The 21010-nt window shown below is 43.2% G+C and overlaps 1 protein-coding gene across 1 annotated transcript in view; it reads right to left on the reverse strand.

Moving 5' to 3' along the window:
* LOC311038014 (alpha-2-macroglobulin-like) overlaps positions 1-21010 on the reverse strand; it is a gene marked incomplete at both ends in the record, with an annotated part of 67829 nt that overhangs the window by 41147 nt on the left and 5672 nt on the right. The window contains 7 exons of the mRNA XM_084047310.1: positions 4155-4304; positions 5196-5338; positions 6213-6276; positions 7614-7859; positions 9110-9274; positions 13640-13665; positions 20706-20871. Coding sequence (XP_083903436.1) covers positions 4155-4304; positions 5196-5338; positions 6213-6276; positions 7614-7859; positions 9110-9274; positions 13640-13665; positions 20706-20871 — 960 coding nt within the window. The remainder of the gene's footprint in view (positions 1-4154; positions 4305-5195; positions 5339-6212; positions 6277-7613; positions 7860-9109; positions 9275-13639; positions 13666-20705; positions 20872-21010) is intronic.

Raw genomic sequence — 21010 nt, forward strand, 5'->3', positions numbered from 1 at the left:
GCGCGTTTCTAGGTCTAGCGGGTTACTATAGGCGTTTCGTGTCCTCTTTTGCTGCTATAGCACGACCCTTAAACAACTTATTGATAGGAATCCCAAATGACGTAAAATCCCACCAGTGTAAAGTCGAGTGGACTTCGGAGTGCCAGCGGGCGTTTGATGCGTTAAAGAGTGCCCTCACACAAGCCCCGGTGTTAGCGTATGCGGATTATACACAGCCTTTTGTGGTTTACACTGATGCGAGTGGCCGTGGGTTGGGAGCGGTTCTAGCCCAGGTCCAAGACGGTCACGAACGTGTAATAGCTTATGCAAGCCGCAGTCTCCACCCGACCGAGCAGAATGACGCAAATTATAGCTCGTTCAAATTGGAGCTTTTGGCCCTTAAATGGGCCGTGACCGAGAAGTTTAAAGATTATCTCACTGGCGCTCGATTCACAATATTCACGGACAATAACCCTGTTGCGCATCTCCAAACGGCTAGATTGGGAGCTGTGGAACAACGGTGGGCTGCTCAACTTGCGTCGTTTACTTTCGACATCAAGTATCGACCGGGCAAAAACAACGCCAACGCTGATGCCCTATCGCGGTTCCCAGTGCAGCCTGTAGATGTGGCGGCTGTACAATCGACGCCAGCAGCCCGGGAGGATGAGTGGAGAGAGACGCAGGATCGGGATCCAGATGTGCAGGTGGTGAAGAGGTGCGTGGAACGGGGGAGAGCCCCTAATATGGTGGAGAGGAAGAATTGGACTCGGGGAGCGCGGCAACTGTTACGCCAGTGGAACAAACTGATTATACGAAATCATGTGTTATATAGGAAGGTGACCGATCCTTATACCAAAGAACAATACTCACAGATCATTTGTCCAGGTTCACGCAGAGAGGAGGTATGGAGAGGAATCCACACGGCCGCGGCGCATGCTGGGTTGGAGAGGACCTTGGCCCAGCTGCGACGTCGGTTCTATTGGCCAGGCATGGAGGGAGCGGTGCGTCAGTTACAACAGGGTTGTGTCGCCTGCAGCCTGCAGAGGAACAGGTCAGAGCCTCGGGCCCCCTTACAACCCTTTGAAGTCTCATATCCACTAGAAGTAATAGCCATTGATTTCCTCACATTAGGTAGGCCTGCTGATGCGTGGCAAAACATTCTGGTAGCTACTGACTTATTCACCCGTTATAGTTGGGCTATTGCCACCCGAGACCAGACTGCGCACACCACTGTCCGTGCGTTATGGACGCATATTATCCAGCCGTTCGGCTGTCCGGCCCGGTTCCACTCAGATCGAGGCCCCAACTTCGAGTCCGAGTTAATGCACCATTTATGTCAGACTTATGGTATTGCAAAAAGTCGCACCACTCCGTACCACCCGGCTGGGAACGGTGGAGTGGAACGATTTAATCAGACATTACTGAACATGTTGCGATCACTAGACACTGATAAACAAGGAAGATGGAATGAGCACTTACCCGAGTTAGTTCATGCTTATAACAACACGATCCATAGTGCTACGGGTTATGCCCCCGCCTACTTAATGTTTGGCCGACATTTGAGGCGCCCTATAGATGTCCAGTTAGGAGTGCAGTCAGCGCAAGAGCGCATGGGAGTGGGTGGCTGGGTACAGGACCACCAACAGAGAATGGCGACAGCTTATAGGACCGCAGGGGAGAGGATGGGAGAAACGGCCAAGAGGAGAAAGCAGGTTTATGACCGTAGGGCCGGTATTACACCCCTATTACCAGGAGAGAGAGTGTGGATTCGAAATAGGAAGAGAGATGGCCAGGGGAAATTGAGTACGTGGTGGGACCCCGAGCCTTACGCAGTGATGGAACAGGTGGGAGCTACGGGGTTGGTGTACCGAGTCAGACCCGAGAAGGGGGGGCGAGAAAAGACCATACATAGAAATGCGTTGAAAGTGTGTGTAGCCCCCAGGTCGCCCCACGAGGACCCCCCAGCTGTAGTGCAGCCCGAGCAGGTAGAAGCAACAACGCCGCAGTATTATGGGTTTCTCTCCGTCCCGAGAGCACCAGATGAGCCACGGCGCTCGGGAAGAGCAAATATAGGCCAGCCACCCCAGAGGTATGGACATGATTAGGGACAGTTGCAGGGACTGGCAACGGAAAAGTGGGGGGGGATGTGACAGGGTCAAAGCAGGGGGGTGAAACCAAATTGTAACATTTTTTATTGATGATGAAAAACCTGTATTACGCACTTAAAAACATCATTCTCTTAACTATATTTCTGCACTGCATGTTTTATGGTTGACAATGTATTTCCCCCCGGTCCCCGAGCCACTTGACATTGGACTCCCCTATAGGCTGTGTGACATTGGCCTTGTGACAGCGGACGGCCAATGTCCCCAGGTCACGCTGGTGGCAGAGCGAATGAGGGCGGAGTAGGGTGTGGCCCACCTTATTCAAAAGTGAGCGCGAGCCACTTGGACAGCAGAGAGACAGGCATACAGGGCAGTGTGGAAGTGACAGCCAGAAGGGACGGTTGTGCACAGGAGGAGCAGACATACCACGGAGCAGAGGTGGGGAATACAGTGATCGCGGCACGTACCAAGCCACCAGCAGCGGACGGTGAGCAGACGGCGCAGTAGCAGCAGAGACGGGGAGGACAGACAGACGAACCAAGGAACGGAGGAGAGGTCCAGTGGCGATAACGTTGCGCGCTTCACACCCTCAAAGCCAGACGTACAGTCTGGCGGGCGAGTAAGTGTCCTTCTATGCAACGTTACCTTTATAAACCCACGGTCCTAAACCTCATATGTGAAATATACCTGAACAGATGAACTGGTTCTAGTTTCTATGATTGCAGGCAATACGCACGAAGACAAGAAGAGACAGTGATTCCTGGCCTAAACCCCCGCTCCAGTTAAACCCCATATAAGGACATTCCCACCTTTTGCATTGAACCGTGATGAGTATATGACATATAGCAATTGAATTGGCACTTGGCACTTTACTGCTTCAGTAATAGTTGGCACTTTAACGCTAAATTCATTATTTATTTGCTATAGTTTGCACAAGCCCTGTCTGTTTTTAGTGTTTGGTGATTGTCTGTATTCCTGTATTTTAGTTAGTTAGTGGGCGCATTAGGAGGTTGAGGTTTTAGAATTAGTGTTATATTTTGTTTATGCTTTTCAATATTTTATGGCTTATAGACGCCACTGTATTAGCTTAATAAAATAGATTACCTTTTTATACAAACCTGTTTCCGTCCAGCTTTCTCCAAGGGATATGTGTTGAAGTGTTGTTCTCATTTAAAAGTATTGTACTTACCTGGGTAAACTCGAACCTGTGAATAGCCTAAGAAAGAGTGTTACAGAGGACCCTACCTCTTAAATAAAAAGGTGGCGTAGTCTTGCAGTACCTAACAAACAGTATTATTCTCACAGTAATTACGCACCCCGCACTTTACCGTGCAACTGATATTTTATTGTTGTGAGTTTAATGTGTATTGTTATTTATTTATTATTGAGACAAAGTAAAGAGTGTCAGCATTCTAAAAAGAAGTGGCAAGTTACATGTGACAACCTGGCCACCGTCACATATTCATGCACCACTAGGTTACCTGAGTCCAATGTATATGACTACGAAAAATGACCTAGTTATTAGACTCTCCACCTATATACTACAGGCTGTTCAAAGACCCTCTGTACATACCGGGAGTGTGTATTTTGTGCGATTCATTCACATTAATTGAAACTGCTGTTTATGTTGTGAGTATACATGCACACTGAGCGAGATTATAAAAAGGCAATTACGCAACCTATATGTTTTCAGCGCAAATAAAATCCTCAACCTGAATGAATGACGCGTCACCAACATTTTGTTAGATGTCATAACACACCAGGAGCGACGTGAATAAACTAGACGAAAATGTGGCGTGATTATTTCACATCAAAATTGTGTTTTGTTCATCTCGTTCAGTGTGTATGTACTCATACTACAAAATAGTTTTTTTATACATTTTGAACACTTGACATTGACATTCTGCACAATATGTACTTAAATATTTTGATGCCACATACTTTTGTACTTTTACTCAACAAAATGTTCACACCAGACTTGTACTTGTAACAGAGTATTTCTACATTAAGGTCCTGATACTTGTACTTGTGAGTACTTCTTCCATCACTGCTTTCCACCGCAGGTCTTACCTTTTGTGCATCCAGCTGTTTGCCTGGCTCCTTGATGAGCACACTCTGGTCGATGGCGCTGACTCCACACAACGAGCCTGGCGTGGCTGACACCTGCAGAGTGTTCTGTTCTCCCGGGATGGCCGTGGACGGAGAGAACTCCAGAGACACCTGACACGTAAACAAAAACATCACCTTGGCTTTGTGACGAGTAAGCCCACCACTCACATCCAAGCCATTCGGAACTTGTGAGGACAAAATCTCATAAAATGGACAAGATCTTACCTCTCCCTTGCAAATAGGGACATTTCTACTTATTCAAATGTTTTATGTATTTATGCATGTATTCTAAATTGCATAATCGTTGTTGACTTTGTGCTGTTATTATTAAACAATAACAGCACAAAGTCAACGATTATTTAGTCAAAAGCTCTTCTTAATACTTTTCATTTAAGAATATTTATAAAACCTACAGACAGACTTAACAGCTTTCGTGTTCAGAATTGATCAAATATAGCAAAAATAGCCAATAGAAGCACAGTGAGATTGTTTGATCAGCTATTTTGACAACTTTTGTGCACACTCTTGTACGACGAAGTAGGGCATTAATACAAATTTAAAAACAGAGAAGAAAAAATAGAATAGAAAAAAAAACATGAACATAAAAGGTTTAAATATGGAGATACGGGCAGCACTGATATGTAATTTGTCCTTATGCCCTTTAGTACCAGTATTAGTCTTGCTAATCTGGGTTTTATTTGCACACTAGTATCCATGGACAGGAGTGGCCTATAAGTCAAGAGCATATCCTTGCTTTCTCTTTCTTTCACTTTCCATGGAGTTGACCAAAATAAATTTCACTATGTTTTTGTAAGTGTTTTATGTGACAAATAGGCTGAATTGAATTGAATTGAATTGAATTGAATTGAATTGAATTGAATTGAATTGAATTGAATTGAATTGAATTGAATTGAATTGAACTGAACTCTTCAACTGACCCCTCATCCTTCAGACAGAGAGACCAGATGACAGAAAACTGCCAGAGGCCAGACTTGAACTGACCTCATTAGAGAAACACTTCTCTGTGGTGAATTCTGCATGGTGAGCAATAATCTTCTCACTGAGGACAGCATATGCCAGCACCTCGAACAATGGAGCCATATATGGGCTGACCTCCAACTTCAAGGAGATCTCACCCTCGGTGACTGGAACCACACAGCAATGTGAAGAGGAGAGGAGAGGAGAGGAGAGGAGAGGAGAGGAGAGGAGAGGAGAGGAGAGGAGAGAAGAGGAGAGGAGAGGAGAGAGAAAGATAACTGATTGATATACAGACAGAGCCTCTTCGCCTGCCCTTTAATATGTCTTTTTGCATGTTGTCTAAAAATGCAAGGTGTAATACCACAGGAAACCATGGGGGCTGTAATGATCCCCATGCGAGATGGACACAGCAAACAACGGTACACAGCAAAGTAGAATGAAAACACAAATGGTGATCCATTCCACACACCATCATTTTGTTTGTTGCCTACACTGCCCTCTAGCAGATAGCATGGCTGAACCACCACTTACACATCAAGTACAGAGCAATGCTGGCGTTCTTAACAATACACACATTTTCTCTGAACAGGAGTATAAATGGCCCCATAGCCGTGGGAAGACATTTTAGGTTAAGGGTGCTGTATGCACACGCATGCACGCACGCAGAAATCTGAGTTTTTTTCCCGGGTTTGTTAAATAATTCAATCATCGTGTTAGTGTGAGTGTGTGTGTGTGTGTGTGTGTGTGTGTGTGTGTGTGTGTGTGTGTGTGTGTGTGTGTGTGTGTGTGTGTGTGTGTGTGTGTGTGTGTGTGTTTTTTTTTCTTTTAAGCGAGTGCTCAATAACCTTTCAATCATTATCACAAATATTGACATGATTACACCTCATGAATACTTCATTGTATTGTCAATACTTCATTGATACATGGACAAGGTCCATGTATCTAAAAATGTTTATTTTATTGTATTTATTTATTGAAAAATGAAAACACAGGAAGCTCCACACATTATCAATGCAGTTTTTTTTTGTTATGTTGACTTACCTGGAGAATGCTGCACTTGAACTGTTACAAGTCCTTGCTTGATAATAGCTGCTTTGGACAAAATCTGAAAACAAAATGGAGAAAAAAGAGGAGAGGAGAGGTGAAAATATGGAACAGAAGCATTCATGACATCAACATAAAGTGCCAATATCAATTGCATTTTACAGATATACATGGCTCAGAAGTAATATATTATATGCAAAGGAATCTATTCATTATGAGAAAATTGTGTGTGCCCGAAGTGCGACAGCTTCTGACTCATCACAAAAGTTGGTGGCGTTTTTTATAACATCTCAACCTAAACCATTTTGTATTAACATCTAAAAGGCACACACACCCGTTGTAACTGCCAACGTTAACACATTCACTGCCAGGTACTATGCATCCGCTTTATCCGCTGGTGCCAGCGTTTTTTTTACCTGTTTTGACGATCTTTGGAGAGGCGCAGAAGCCACGAGGTGCACGCGGATGTAAACGAAAAGTGTCGGGGGGGGGGGGGGGGGGTGGGGGCGGGGGGTCTCGTCTATCCACTGGACCAAAAACATTTGCACCGCAATCGGCCATTTTGATGCAATCGCCTGTTGCTTGTTTTTGCAAATCTTAAAATAGGAGAGGACGGAAGTGATGTTTTCTGGGGATGACGTCGCATCTGTCCATTCCTTCTATCACTGTGCCTGCTTGCGTGCCTGCGTGCATGTGTGCGTGCGCCATAGACTGTAAAAAAGAATGGACAAAGCCACTCCCCTGCTTTCTACAGAACGAAAATGAAGCCGATAGTTCAGGAACATGCATTCCTCCATCGTTAATATATACAGTTGGCCACGTCCGGAACTCAAACGCTATTGGTTGAGACCAGACACGTGACCAGCGAACCGGAAAACACCCCCAAAAATGTCTGGGGGGGGGCGGGGGGTCTCGTCTATCCACTGGACCAAAAACATTTGCACCGCAATCGGCCATTTTGATGCAATCGCCTGTTGCTTGTTTTTGCAAATCCTATCACTGTGCCTGCTTGCGTGCCTGCGTGCATGTGTGCGTGCGCCATAGACTGTAAAAAAGAATGGACAAAGCCACTCCCCTGCTTTCTACAGAACGAAAATGAAGCCGATAGTTCAGGAACATGCATTCCTCCATCGTTAATATATACAGTTGGCCACGTCCGGAACTCAAACGCTATTGGTTGAGACCAGACACGTGACCAGCGAACCGGAAAACACCCCCAAAAATGCTATTAGTTGGGTAGCTTGTCAATCAAGAGCGGGGGCGGGGAATGAATGCTATTGGTTGTGTAGGTTGTCAATCAAATCATCCCGCCCCTCCTGGAGCATAGCCTACTTTATCGTCAATTTTAGAATAAATGGGACCATAATTTATGTGTGTGCGTGTGTGTGAGCCACTCACCAGGTACATCAGGTCCACAGGGCCTTCAGTCTCTCCAGCTACAGTGTAATGGATGGTGATGTGGTTTTCTGCACCGCAGAGCAGTGGCCTCTCCATCTTCTTCACCTTCAGTGCGCTCCCTGGCCTCCCTGGCTTCCCTGGCCTCCCTGGTGTCTCTGGCCTCCCGACGAACAGATGATGTTGCCGCTCCACATAGTATGGTGTTCTGGCACTCGGGTATCTATTTAGCTCTGGTTTAGCACTAGCCTTTATCACAGCAAAAATAAAATCATTCATTCATTCTTTCATTTGTTTATGGAGATTTTTTAGGGCAGTTTTGAAGTGAGTAGGGTTTTACACTCCTTTACTCCTTTTGGTAGGGCATTCCACATGTTTGTTGCATAACATGAGAACGAGTTCATTCCCTTGTTTGTGCCAAATCTGTGTTGAACATGATCAGTGGAGCTGCCTCTGGTGTTGTGATTGTGGACTTCATTTAGGTTTTTGAAGTATTTACTATTTTGACACTTACAGGGGCCAGGGGATCCCAATGTTGTGGTGTATCTTGATGACCAGGCCCATTGCAAGTTGCTGTACTCTGTCCTCAACCCTGAGCCATCCAACCCTAGCAAAATGAGCATGGGTTAGATGGGTTGTGTGCTTGAGGCCAAGAAGTAGCCTTACTAGTTTGTTTTGGGATGTCTGGAGCCTTATTTTTAAGGCCTTAGTTGTGTTGTGATACCATGAGAAGCATGCATAGTCAAAATAACCTTGGATGAGGGCCCCTGTAAGAATCTTCAAGATATTCTTACTGACTAGAGAGGAAATCCTATACAAAAAAAGGTGTTCTTTGGTTAACCTTTTTGATCACTCTTTCTGCCATTTTATCACCGGAGAGGTTTGCCTCCAAGATGGAACCCAGGTACGTAGGTAATTTCCTCCTTTCTTGTGATCATCATCACCCGCTTTGATTGTGAAGCTCTCAGCCTTGCTAAGGTTAACACTAGACCCGAAGAGAATGGATTCAGTTTTACCCAGGTGTAATGATAGTTTGTTGTCAGCGAGCCAGATGCGGATCGTATCGAGTTCAGAGCTGAGAGTTTTCTCAACCTGCAGCCTGTCCCTGTCCGAGACCAGCAGAGCCGAGTCATCTGTGAACAGGAACAGTTTGCAGTTGCAAGCTGAAGACATATCGTTCACATATATCAGGAACAGTAAAGCTCCTAGTATGCTTCCTTGCGGAACGCCACAACTCACTGGGAGGTGGGGGTTCCGTTCACTTCCACCACCTATTCCCTCCCCTCCAGATAGGATCTCATCCAGCTCGCCGACGTATCATCAAAACCTATTGCTTTTAGCTTAACATCCATAATAGTGTGATCAACGGTGTCCAAAGGCCTTTTGGAGGTCCAGCATGACCATGCCACAGTATTTGCCCTTTCTTTCTGTGACCTACATGTATGACCGTGAGGTCTCACTGTCCCTATCAATGTGGTGGAACACTGTCGCTGACTTACTGTGAGTGTGATCTCCCTTTTTGACGTGTTGAATGAGAAAGCGGCCACACCATCACTGTCAGTTTTGAGGTTCAGTATGTTACGTGCAAACTGTCCTTCACCTTCTTCAAACATGTACACCAACATGTCGGGAATGGACATGTTATTCAAGTAACGTGCTTTGACCTGTCGGATATATAAAATAACAGGTAACACTTGCTCATAAGGTACCCGTAATGAACGCTTAATTTAGGATTACTTAACACATTGAGCGCCAAAACCGTAATATTTTGCAAATACACCCACGGAGTGCCAACAATCGTAAAAAAACGTAAATGTACGTTTGTTTTACCTTTTTTTTCCCACAAGGGGGGGGGGGCTAGCGCAGCACTGGAATCACCCATGAATACTCTAAGAAGTAAGGGACAGATGGATCACTGTGCCAAAAAACCTCTGTATCTCCTTAACTTCTCGTTGCGCGATCACTCTGCAATGGTGACTCGCATGAGACATGTTGTTGTTTCAGGTTTTAGCCAGGAGCATCGCGCAACCTACACGCATGCATTTTTGTCTCCGCCAGGCCGAAAGGCATGGCGAGAGAGTGTGTTTTTCCCCCTGTCCGTCCGTCCGTCCGTGTGTTTGTGTGTCCGTGTGTCCGTGTGTCCGTCCGTCTGTGACAAGCTAATCTTCGGCACCGTTGGCTTGATCGCAACAAAACTGTGCACACACACTCCCTGGATGCCAATTCAGAACCTCTGCCCCAAATATTTCTCACGGGCCTTTTATAGCGCCACCAGGAGGCCGATTTGTGCACAACATATTTTTGGACATTACTCCTACAGATTTTGTTCAAAAATCACGCAAATCGGTACACAGTATCTCTAAAGTCATTAAATGAAACGGGTTTTTCAGATTTTTCATATTCCATCCTGATTGGCTAAAAATGTCTTCCAAAGTTTGCAGGAGTGCTCCGTTTTGAACAAAATGCCTCAAATCATGAATGCAGTCAGTGTCCGATTGTCGTGCAAGGCCTAAGAAGAAATGGCACCCTTTTCACGTTGGCCTATTATAGCGCCACCAGGAGGCCACAATAGCCTACCTGACCTGGCGGAGACCTGTGCTCCGAGGAGCACTTTTTCTAGTTTAAGCATGAATTCATTATGAATTCATCATGAATTCCTTGTAATTCATGTATTAAGTAACTTTGCTTAACTAAGGATTAACTAATGATGTTAATTAATGATGAATTACAATGAATTAATGCTTCATTAATGCTTAATTAATGCCGCATTAACGCTTAAATCATGTATTAACCCTTGCACTTGCAAACCTGCATACACTTTTGGTGTTAGCGGGTCAAACTTGTTATGCATCCATATCCATGTAAACACTTTTTAAGATATCATTTTGGATTAGGGCTAGGGTTTCATCTTTCAATATATCTCGTTATAAAAATGTAAAAATTCACTCATTACATTTCCTATAATGAAGACAATGGATAATGATGTTATCTAGCTAAAATAGACTAATATTAGAACATACTTCCAAATGTATTTATTTGTTTAAATATTTGTATTTTTTTTTTTACTTTGTTATTATAAAAAAATAGTGACATCTGTGGTGTTGACACATTAGCCGCCTTGATATTAAACATCGTTTTGTATCCCCTTGCCAGCATAATTACATTAAATAGACGATCGTTGAAACGCTGTGGAAGCCACGTTCTGTACACTTTTTTTTTTGTTTTAAGTCCCCGTGGGTTGGCCGAGGGATCCGTGTATCTACTAGAACGATAACAATCCAACCGCGATCCGCCATTTTGGGGCTATGGCCCGTGTTGAGTTAGGAGTGTTTTTTTTTTAAATCCTATAGTTGGGCCGGACGGATGTCTTGTTTTTTGGAATGATGTCACATCCGTCTACTGCTTCTCTGAGTGACGAGGGATCATTCCAAAGCTGTGTTAGAACGCCCCTTGTGGAACTAAAAAAAATTGATAATAGAACGCAGATCTGCGTTCTTGGCGGGCAAGCGATGCATTTAATAGAACGCAGATCTGTTAAGGGTCAAAATTGACCAGAGAATCTAAAAAGTAATTTATTTTTCATAAACCCAAACCAAACCAAAAATTACTCCTAATAGCAAATGCTAATTAAAGACAAGTTTCTCTCACTCTCAAATATGTAAACATTGGATATTGACAATTTGGGGGGAATTGAGCCACACTTCTCTGCCGGGTCAAATTTGACCCTTAACACCACAGATGTCACTTTTTTTTATAGAGACCAGAATTAACTAAAATGGTGGTAATTAATTTTGTTGCGTTAAAATAGCTGTTTCTGAGGATATCTGGAAGCCTTGTTCCAATAAAGAAATGCAAAGGGTACTTTTTACCTATCTAAACTTGAAAACGGGTCAAAAATGACCTTAACACAATGGAAGGGTTAAGTAACTTTGCTTAACTAATGATTAACTAATGATGTTAATTAATGATGAATTACAAGGAATTCATGATGAACTAGAAAAAGTGCTCCTAGGAGATCATGTGTACCGATTTGTGTGAAATTTGGATACAATCTGAAGGCTTAATATCAAAAAATGTGTTTTACATAAGTCGGCCTCCTGGTGACGCTATAAAAGGCAAATGTGAAAAATGCAGGGCAGATGTTTTTCCTTGGCCTCTAGGGAGTGTGCGTGCAAAGTTTCACACATATCGGTACAGTTATAGTTGAAGATGCAAATCGGCCTGTTACAGCGCCACCATGAGGCTTATTTAAAAATGTTCAAGTGTCATTTCTTCCTGGGCCTAGTGGGAATGTGCGTGTGAAATTTCATGGAAATCGCAAGCTGCATTCATGATTTGAAGCATTTTGTTAAAAACGGACCAATCCTGCAAAACCTGCAAATAATGCATACAAGCAATCATAAATTAAGCGCTAATTACGGGTACCTTATGAACAAGTGTTACCACATAACATCATATAGAATGCATTATGGCCAGAGTCAGGAGTGTAGTACTGTACTGAATTGATAGGTGGAACATGTTAATATTTGGACTTACTTTTCCTTCAATCACTGATTGCCCCTCATACACCTTGGATGTCACATACATAAAGGAAAGTTCTCCAGTAGCATAAGAGATATCAATCCCTTTCCCTTGTGGACGTATAACACCTGTGGACAGTGGTGAAAAGTAACTAAGTACAACGCACAACATGTTGTGATGTGACGTGTTGTGAGCTTGTAGATCTGCTATTTTCAAAATATTTTATATACATTTTAGACATTATGTCTAAAATATTATGATAACTTGTCAAATGGGATATTCTGCATAATGAGTGTTTGGTACTTATTAGTACATTTTGATGCCAAAACATTTGCTCAAGTACATTTTGATTACCAGACTTTTACTTGTGACTGTTTCTAAATTGCAGTATTGATACTTTTACTCAAGTAAAAAATGTGGGTAAGACTCTCCATGTCACTTCAGTGTTTGAAACATCTCATCATTCTGATGAGCTGAGGTTGAAGCTGAAGCTCACTGCGTCATTGTTTGCTTGTAACGGTTCTATCGGTGTGAAGACTTGCCTGTTCCGTCTTCCTCTACTTTAGCATTGAGGTGCAGTTGATCCACAAGTTTCATTTCGTAGTATTGTTGAATCTGCGATCGTTGTATTGTGGTATCGGTGAACGTGGACATTTTGAAAGTAAAGCTGGCGCAGCCGCTGTTGTCCGTCTGTACAATATACAAAGAAAAGAAGAAAAAAAACAACTTAATAAGTGAGGAAGAAATTACTAGTCCATAACCGCATGACTTTGGAGTTGATTAGAGAGAGAGAGAGAGAGAGAGAGAGAGAGCAGGGGCGTCAATTGGGTATGGCAGGCTATTGCAGCTGCCATACCCTGGCTCCAGGGGAGAAAAAAAAAGAGTACTTTTTTTGACAATAAATCGGGAAAATCAGGCAAAAATAAGAATTAAATAACATAACCCTAACCTAACCCGAATCCTAACCCTAAAACCGAAATAAAGTAACCAAAAACTGGAAAAAAACGAACTCAACCCGCCCAGAACCGCACAAAAACTTTTTGACAATAAATCGGGAAAATCAGGCAAAAATAAGAATTAAATAACATAACACATAACAATAACATAACCCTAACCTAACCCGAATCCTAACCCTAAAACCGAAATAAAGTAACCAAAAACTGGAAAAAAACGAACTCAACCCGCCCAGAACCGCACAAAAATTTGGCCTCATGCACGCGCGCGCGAGGTCGCGTGCATGCTGCCATACCCTAGCTTTTGCTGAACTGACGCCACTGAGAGAGAGAGAGAGAGAGAGAGGGGGGGGGGGGGGGGGTATTGATGGATGGAAGGATAAGACAGACAGACAGACAGACAGACAGACAGACAGACGGGCCGATAAACATGCCATGTCACCTGTTTACTCTCTTTATGACAGGGTGCGGTAAATTCAGGGATGCCTTCCCGGGAGAAGATATAGCTAGGAAATCTTGATTGAAATGGTCGGCACAGCTCCACTTCTGCCTTACCAGGCACAGGATGCCCATAGGTATACCTGATGAAGTAAAGAGTAAAAATACCTGTATGAAAAGGGGCCGTCCTATTAGTCCGACGGATTAAAAAAAGCTTATTGTGAGGTTAGGGTTAGGGTTAGGCTTAATTATATTGCGTGCCGGGTTAGGGTTAGGGTTAGATGGTACTTCGGAACAATGGGCCGTTTAACCCATTAAGACCGGGAAAGCATATTATACTTGGGCTATTCAAAAATAGCAGATCTACAAGCTTAATAGTGCTGCACTCGGTGCCGCGCTATGAGCTTGTAGATCTGCTATTTATTGTCTCCGCCAGGAGACAATAAATAGACACTTACATAGACAGGACGGATAGGACACTTATACAGACAGGACGGATAGGACACAACACAAGTCTGCTGGCGGAGACTTGTGCTCTGAGGAGCACTTTTTCTAGTTTATTTTTTAATCGTTCAAATTTGTGTAAATCTATATTTGTTTTTTGGGGCGGTGTAGCCGCCCCCTATAAGTGAGTTTTGGACACTGACCAATCCTGCACCGTGATTGGCCAATAGTCTACAACGCATTGTATACCCCTAACCCTTCCAATGTTAATGTTAATTGTTAAAAAAGTCATCTATCCTTTTTTTAAAGTGAGTCATGTTGTGATGACCACACACCGCCCACTTCACACTGGGTGTGATTTTTGGGGCGGTGTAGCCGCCCCCTATAAGTGAGTTTTGGGCACCGACCAAAACATTTGTGTACCCCCTAACCCTTCCATTGTTAATGCAAATCGATACTTTTTTCATATCAGCCAATCACATTACAGCTAGTGTCATCACCACTAACTGTAATGTGATTGGCTGACTTTGCAAATTCAGGACTGTGATTGGCTAGCGAAACACATGACACATGTGCAGCCCTATGAATAGCAGTATGCTATTCATAGGGCTTTTTTTTAAAGTGAGTCATGTTGTGATGACCACACACCGCCCACTTCACACTGGGTGTGATTTTTTAACTCAAATCTAAAAAGGGAATGAACTCGTTCTCATATATGCAACAAAAATGTGGAATGCCCTACCAAAAGGAGTAAAGTCCTAAAAGTGTAAAACCCTACTTACTTTCAAAACTGCCCTAAAAAAACACCTTCAGGAGGCTGCAATTCCAAACTGGCCCCTGTCAAAGTCTTAACTTTGACAGGGGCCAGAGTCCCTGAGTCCCTGGGTTAACTTGACATAGCCTGAATGTATGTAATCCTTTCACCCATGCTAGAAAATATTTATTTCAACAGCATATTTAAAAATCTATAATGAATATACTCAAAATATACCGTATGTTGCCCCATGTCTATCCTCTAAAATAAATGCAGCCGTTTCCATACCATAACTGAGTATACTGTGTTATTTTTTAAGTAATATCACCAAATAAAATCAATCAATCAATCAGAATCAATGAATCAATCAGTCAGTTGCAGTCAGTCAGTCAGTCAGTCAGTCAGTCAGTCAGTCAGTCAGTCTCCACAAGGATGTCTTGCTCCACAAGACATCCTTCCATCCAACCCATTGTTTCGCAGGAATAGTCAAGTCTCAACTCCTACGTTTCAAGAGAATCTGCACACAAACAGCAGATTTTGAAAATACCTGCAAAACTCTATTCACAGCATTAAGGAAACGTGGATATACAAGAACATTCCTCAGGAAATCATACAACACATTCCAGGAAGTGAAAGTAAGGAATGAGAAACCCACACTAGCCTTAGTAACCACATTTTCCAGCCAAAGTTTATTGGCAAACAGAGCCATCAAAAACAATTTTGAAAACAGGGGGGGAAACCTCCTACAGAACTTTAAGATAATTTCGGCCTATAGGAAAAACAAAAATCTGAAAGACTACTTGATCCACAGCAAATTGAAGCCATGGAACCAAGTAGCACGGGCAAGGCCTAACTACTTTAGCCCGAAACAAACGGTTAAAAACAGGACAAACAAAAACATTATTAGCCTAAGACAGTACATCACATACAACACCAGAAATTGTGTTTATCTGATTACTTGCCAAGTGTGTGGATTACAGTATGTAGGAGAGACAGGCAACTCCATAGCAATTAGAATAAGCCAACACAGGTACACCATTAATAATGAAAAAGATACCCATTTATTAATTGTTCAACACTTTATGACACATGGGATTGATGCCATAAAAGTATGCGGCTTGGAATTCAATGACTGCTGGACAATTGGACAGAGAAGATTCCATGAAAAAGAATGGATTACAAGACTTAGCACAAAATATCCAGGAGGCCTAAACTTCTAAACTGCCCCAAAAAACTGAAACTATCCACATACTCTTACTAAACTAAACAATAGAGTTGATCACCTACATCAACCACAAAGTGGAGGGGGAGATCTCATTGTTGAGCTAATGAGAATATCAATGAAGGCACATTGATACCAAGAGCCATCAAAATTTGGACCATCAACAGGGAGCTAATTGTCTTCCAAATTGGAGGTGTGAACATCAGAACTGTGGATATGCTAACTTGTTTCCAAAACTGTATCCCCTCAGTATCTACCCCATAGTCCTAAAAAATATAGTGTAAACACATCCTTAAATGGAATTAGGAAATAGTTTTAACCCGAGGGTATGCGGTCACCCTGACTCAGAGATTAGACGCCTCTGCCCTGCACAGTCTAATAGAAAGCACAAAGCTTTAGAAAATAAGTCTGCCTCATCCAGGCAGTTGGCCAGGAGCCACTTTGAGTGGTAGTTGGGATAAACGCAGTCAGTGGAGCAAACGCAGTCCGCACCAATAATATTTACGATTCTGTCCCTATCGGTACATAACTCGGACGGCGCTGAGTCGACTAGCAGCCCAGCGGCTGGTCGACGCGGGCACTCGCGCCTGGAGGCGCGAGGGCGCGTCTCCTCAGCCTTAAGGTCTGCTGAGTCGGCGCGCCTCCGTCATGGCCCATAACTTATAATTATAAATTATAGGGAAAACACATCCTTAAATGGAATTAGGAAATGCTTTTGCCTTTAGTCTAGGTAAACTTAATTATTTGCAAAACATGACATCCCTTATTCAAAACAGATGGCGAATGCATTCTTCTCTTTATAGGGCCTACACAGGTAATAAAATTGCCTGTGAGACCTTCATGAATTGAACCTCACAGTCAGCAGTCAGTCAGTCAGTACCCGAGGGTATGCGGTCACCCTGACTCAGAGATTAGACGCCTCTGCCCTGCACAGTCTAATAGAAAGCACAAAGCTTTAAAAAATAAGTCTGCCTCATCCAGGCAGTTGGCCAGGAGCCACTTTGAGTGGTAGTTGGGATAAACGCAGTCAGTGGAGCAAACGCAGTCCGCACCAATAATATTTACGATTCTGTCCCTATCGGTACATAACTCGGACGGCGCTGAGTCGACTAGCAGCACAGCGGCTGGTCGACGCGGGCACTCGCGCCTGGAGGCGCTCGGGCGCGTCTCCTCAGCCTTAAGGTCTGCTGAGTCGGCGCGCCTCCGTCATGGCCCATAACTTATAATTATAAATTATAGGGAAAACACATCCTTAAATGGAATTAAGAAATGGTTTTACCTTTAGTCTAGGTAAACTTAATTATTTGCAAAACATGACATCCCTTATTCAAAACAGATGGCGAATGCATTCTTCTCTTTATAGGGCCTACACAGGTAATAAAATTGCCTGTGAGACCTTCATGAATTGAACCTCACAGTCAGCAGTCAGTCAGTCAGTACCCGAGGGTATGCGGTCACCCTGACTCAGAGATTAGACGCCTCTGCCCTGCACAGTCTAATAGAAAGCACAAAGCTTTAAAAAATAAGTCTGCCTCATCCAGGCAGTTGGCCAGGAGCCACTTTGAGTGGTAGTTGGGATAAACGCAGTCAGTGGAGCAAACGCAGTCCGCACCAATAATATTTACGATTCTGTCCCTATCGGTACATAACTCGGACGGCGCTGAGTCGACTAGCAGCACAGCGGCTGGTCGACGTGGGCACTCGCGCCTGGAGGCGCTCGGGCGCGTCTCCTCAGCCTTAAGGTCTGCTGAGTCGGCGCGCCTCCGTCATGGCCCATAACTTATAATTATAAATTATAGGGAAAACACATCCTTAAATGGAATTAAGAAATGGTTTTACCTTTAGTCTAGGTAAACTTAATTATTTGCAAAACATGACATCCCTTATTCAAAACAGATGGCGAATGCATTCTTCTCTTTATAGGGCCTACACAGGTAATAAAATTGCCTGTGAGACCTTCATGAATTGAACCTCACAGTCAGCAGTCAGTCAGTCAGTCAGTTAATCAATCAATCAAATGACCAACTACAGAAACATGCAAAGAGAAATCCATGTATCATACTGTACTTACGTTGCACAGACTTCAGCTGTGAATTCATCTTCTTCAATGCTTATCTCCTCACGTGCTTTTACATTTACATCAAATTTTGGCAAAACTGGCAGCAAATTATAGTTGTTAGAATGCTTTGTTATCATGATATAACGCAATACAAAGGAATATTATACATATTTCTATTTACATATAGTTTATATATTCTTTAAAAATAATATTGTATTTTGTATAGCACCTGACAAAGCTCACGGCGAAACGCGGCATGCTAATAAAATACGTAATGCAGTAGTAAGTTGTCCATCTCTGTTCCCTGGAGTGTGCAGTCCCTTCCATCCCTTTTTTACATATATATATATATATATATATATATATATATATATATATATATATATATATATATATATATATATCAAAAAGGAGTCACCCCGCGGCGCAAGATGGTATCCTGTCCTGTTGAAACTATCGTGTGCGCGATGTCAAGGTGGACTGGGAAGATACTTCTTCGATCGAACGAGAAGAAAAACTGAATTACGGATCTGACGCCTTCTGTCTTTGATAAGATGGAGGGCGGGACCTCTTGACAGATGGCGATCAGAATCCAGCCAATGAATTGTCCAGAGTTTATAAGGTAGTACTTCTGTGATCACGCCAGAGGGCGCTCTCCCATAGCGAGACATGGAGCGAATATTTATGAATATATAACATAATCTCTGCCTCGTGGCCGTTCCGGCCTGGTGGAGAGAACTAGGCTTGGGCGATATTGATTTTTTTAAACCGGTATTTTGATTTAAAATTTACCGCGATTGTTTTTCGGTATTACCGACCAATTAAAAAAGTTGTAATAGCGCCAGTGATAGACTGAATTTCCCCATGATCTGAATGCTATATTTCTTATCCGCCGCTAGATGGCAGCAGCGGGAATTATAAGAGCCGCCAGACAGCACACATTGTCCGCATGCATGCTATGCGATATAAACATTTTTATAAACATTTTTTAAATAACGAAACAAGCCAAGGACAAAATGTATGATGTACCAACAAGGTAACAACATTTATTAGTCTACACTGTTTTTAACCTCAGTTAAAGAACAGTGTGCATAAATCCTGAGTGCAAAATACTGTGTGGGTAAACTAAAGTAGACTTGTCAATCGAACCCATACTGCCGTCCAACATACACATCCTCTTGTAAACATTAAACAATGAATTAAATGATCTTAGGCTTAGAGTGCAAATACAGTAACTTATACTGTAGCCTTACTAACACCCGGAACCGAAGACCCGAGCCCCGAACCGAGAACCGAGCCGGTTCGGGGCCAAAATATTGACATGTCCCTCGGGCACGGGTCGGATCAGTTCCAATAGCCACGGTTCTCGGTTGGATCCATTTGAAATGGATGGACCTGTGTGGACCCGTGAGGACCCCACGACCAGCTTTGTATTATTATCATTATATTAATCTCTTTAACCTTCGGTTTTAAAATGAGACCAATGCGTTGTAAATTACGCTCCCAAATCATATCGCCTGTTTTCTCATAGTTTAATGTTAACAGCCGATTGAAACGCAGCCAATCTCACGCGCACCGCACTGCAGTCGCCCCAAAACACAGTCGCCCCGTAACCTCAGTAAACTATGCCTAAACCTAACCTTAATCCTAAACGTAACCTTGTTAAAACGGTGCCAAAATCTAACCTTTTTCTAACCTTATCCTCAGTAAAAAAAATACAAGAAAATGGGGGCGAGTGTGTTTTGGGGCGAGTCTTCCGGGCGGCTACCCTGCGACCTGCGTAGTAACGTCATGGAGGCTTTTTAGCAGGTGAAATGCAAACAAAAGCCACCGGGAAGATGCAAGTTGGAACGTCGTCTGTGTGGAGCATGTTTATGGACATAATCTACGGGGACAGACGGTATAAAGTCGGCGAAATGTTGTCTGTCTGCAACCCAGCAGAATGCACGTGACGCAGCTCATCTGTGATTACTCTGTTGGGGCGGAGGGGGGGAGCAGGAGTTGATTGAAACACATGGCTAATCTGAATACCACAGTAATTTTAGCTATAAATGCGCTTCGGGTCCAGTACGGGTCTAGAGACCCGGTCAGACCGGGTCTGGGAGGCATGCGTTAATCCGACAGACCTTTTCTCCGACTATGTGGCATCCACGTGCGGTTAGGGTTAGGGTGCGGGTTTGGTTCGGGTTTAGTATTGGAAACGTCGGAGCGCTGCACTGTCGGAGGAATGCGCTGTCGGACTAACGTACTGCACCCACCGGGTCTAATACATTCTATTTATCCGTTCGTTTCGGAATGGGTCCAGTTTACCTCGGTCCCGTTTCGGGCCGGGTCCACCTAGCACGGGTCCATTTCGGACCGGGTCCAGTAATTAGGATATTTTCTCGGTTCCGTCCGGTCCAATTATCCACGGGTCAGTTTCGGTTCGGAATAAAGTAAGTAGAAAAAAGTTATTTAGACGTTTATAGGTAAAAAAAATAATAATAATAATCAAAAACTGTTTTTTTTTTTTTTTTTTTTTTTTTATAAAATACAGTATAATGACGGTATGCTATATTTTTTATAATACCGGTATTGTCTTAAGATATTGAGATATACGATATCACCGGTATATTGCCCAAGCCTAGAGATAACTATTGCAATTTTAGGCTTTTAGTTTGTCTACTCAGAGTGCTGCATATCAAATGAAAATGCAACCGCTTACCGTATTTCTCCACCTTGAAGGAGTGATCTATTTCCTTGTAGCCAATCTGAACAATAACTTTGTAGGTTCCTTCGTGGGCCTCAGGGTTCAATGAGTAAGACCTCTGCATAATTGTCCCATTAGAGCTGTGGTTCAGCCACTGTCCTATCCGGTTACCATTAGCATCCTTTTCAAACAGAGGAGAGGAGGTCGGTCAGATTGCCATAATTAAAGTGATTTTTTAGACTGGAATGACATTTATCAGAATCACGTCAAATGAGTAAGCAGTGGAGAACCAATCAGAACATTTCAAGATCCAGTTTAGG

This window comes from Gymnoscopelus microlampas, assembly GCF_963454915.1.
Source record: "Gymnoscopelus microlampas genome assembly, chromosome: 21".
Classification (NCBI taxonomy): domain Eukaryota; kingdom Metazoa; phylum Chordata; class Actinopteri; order Myctophiformes; family Myctophidae; genus Gymnoscopelus; species Gymnoscopelus microlampas.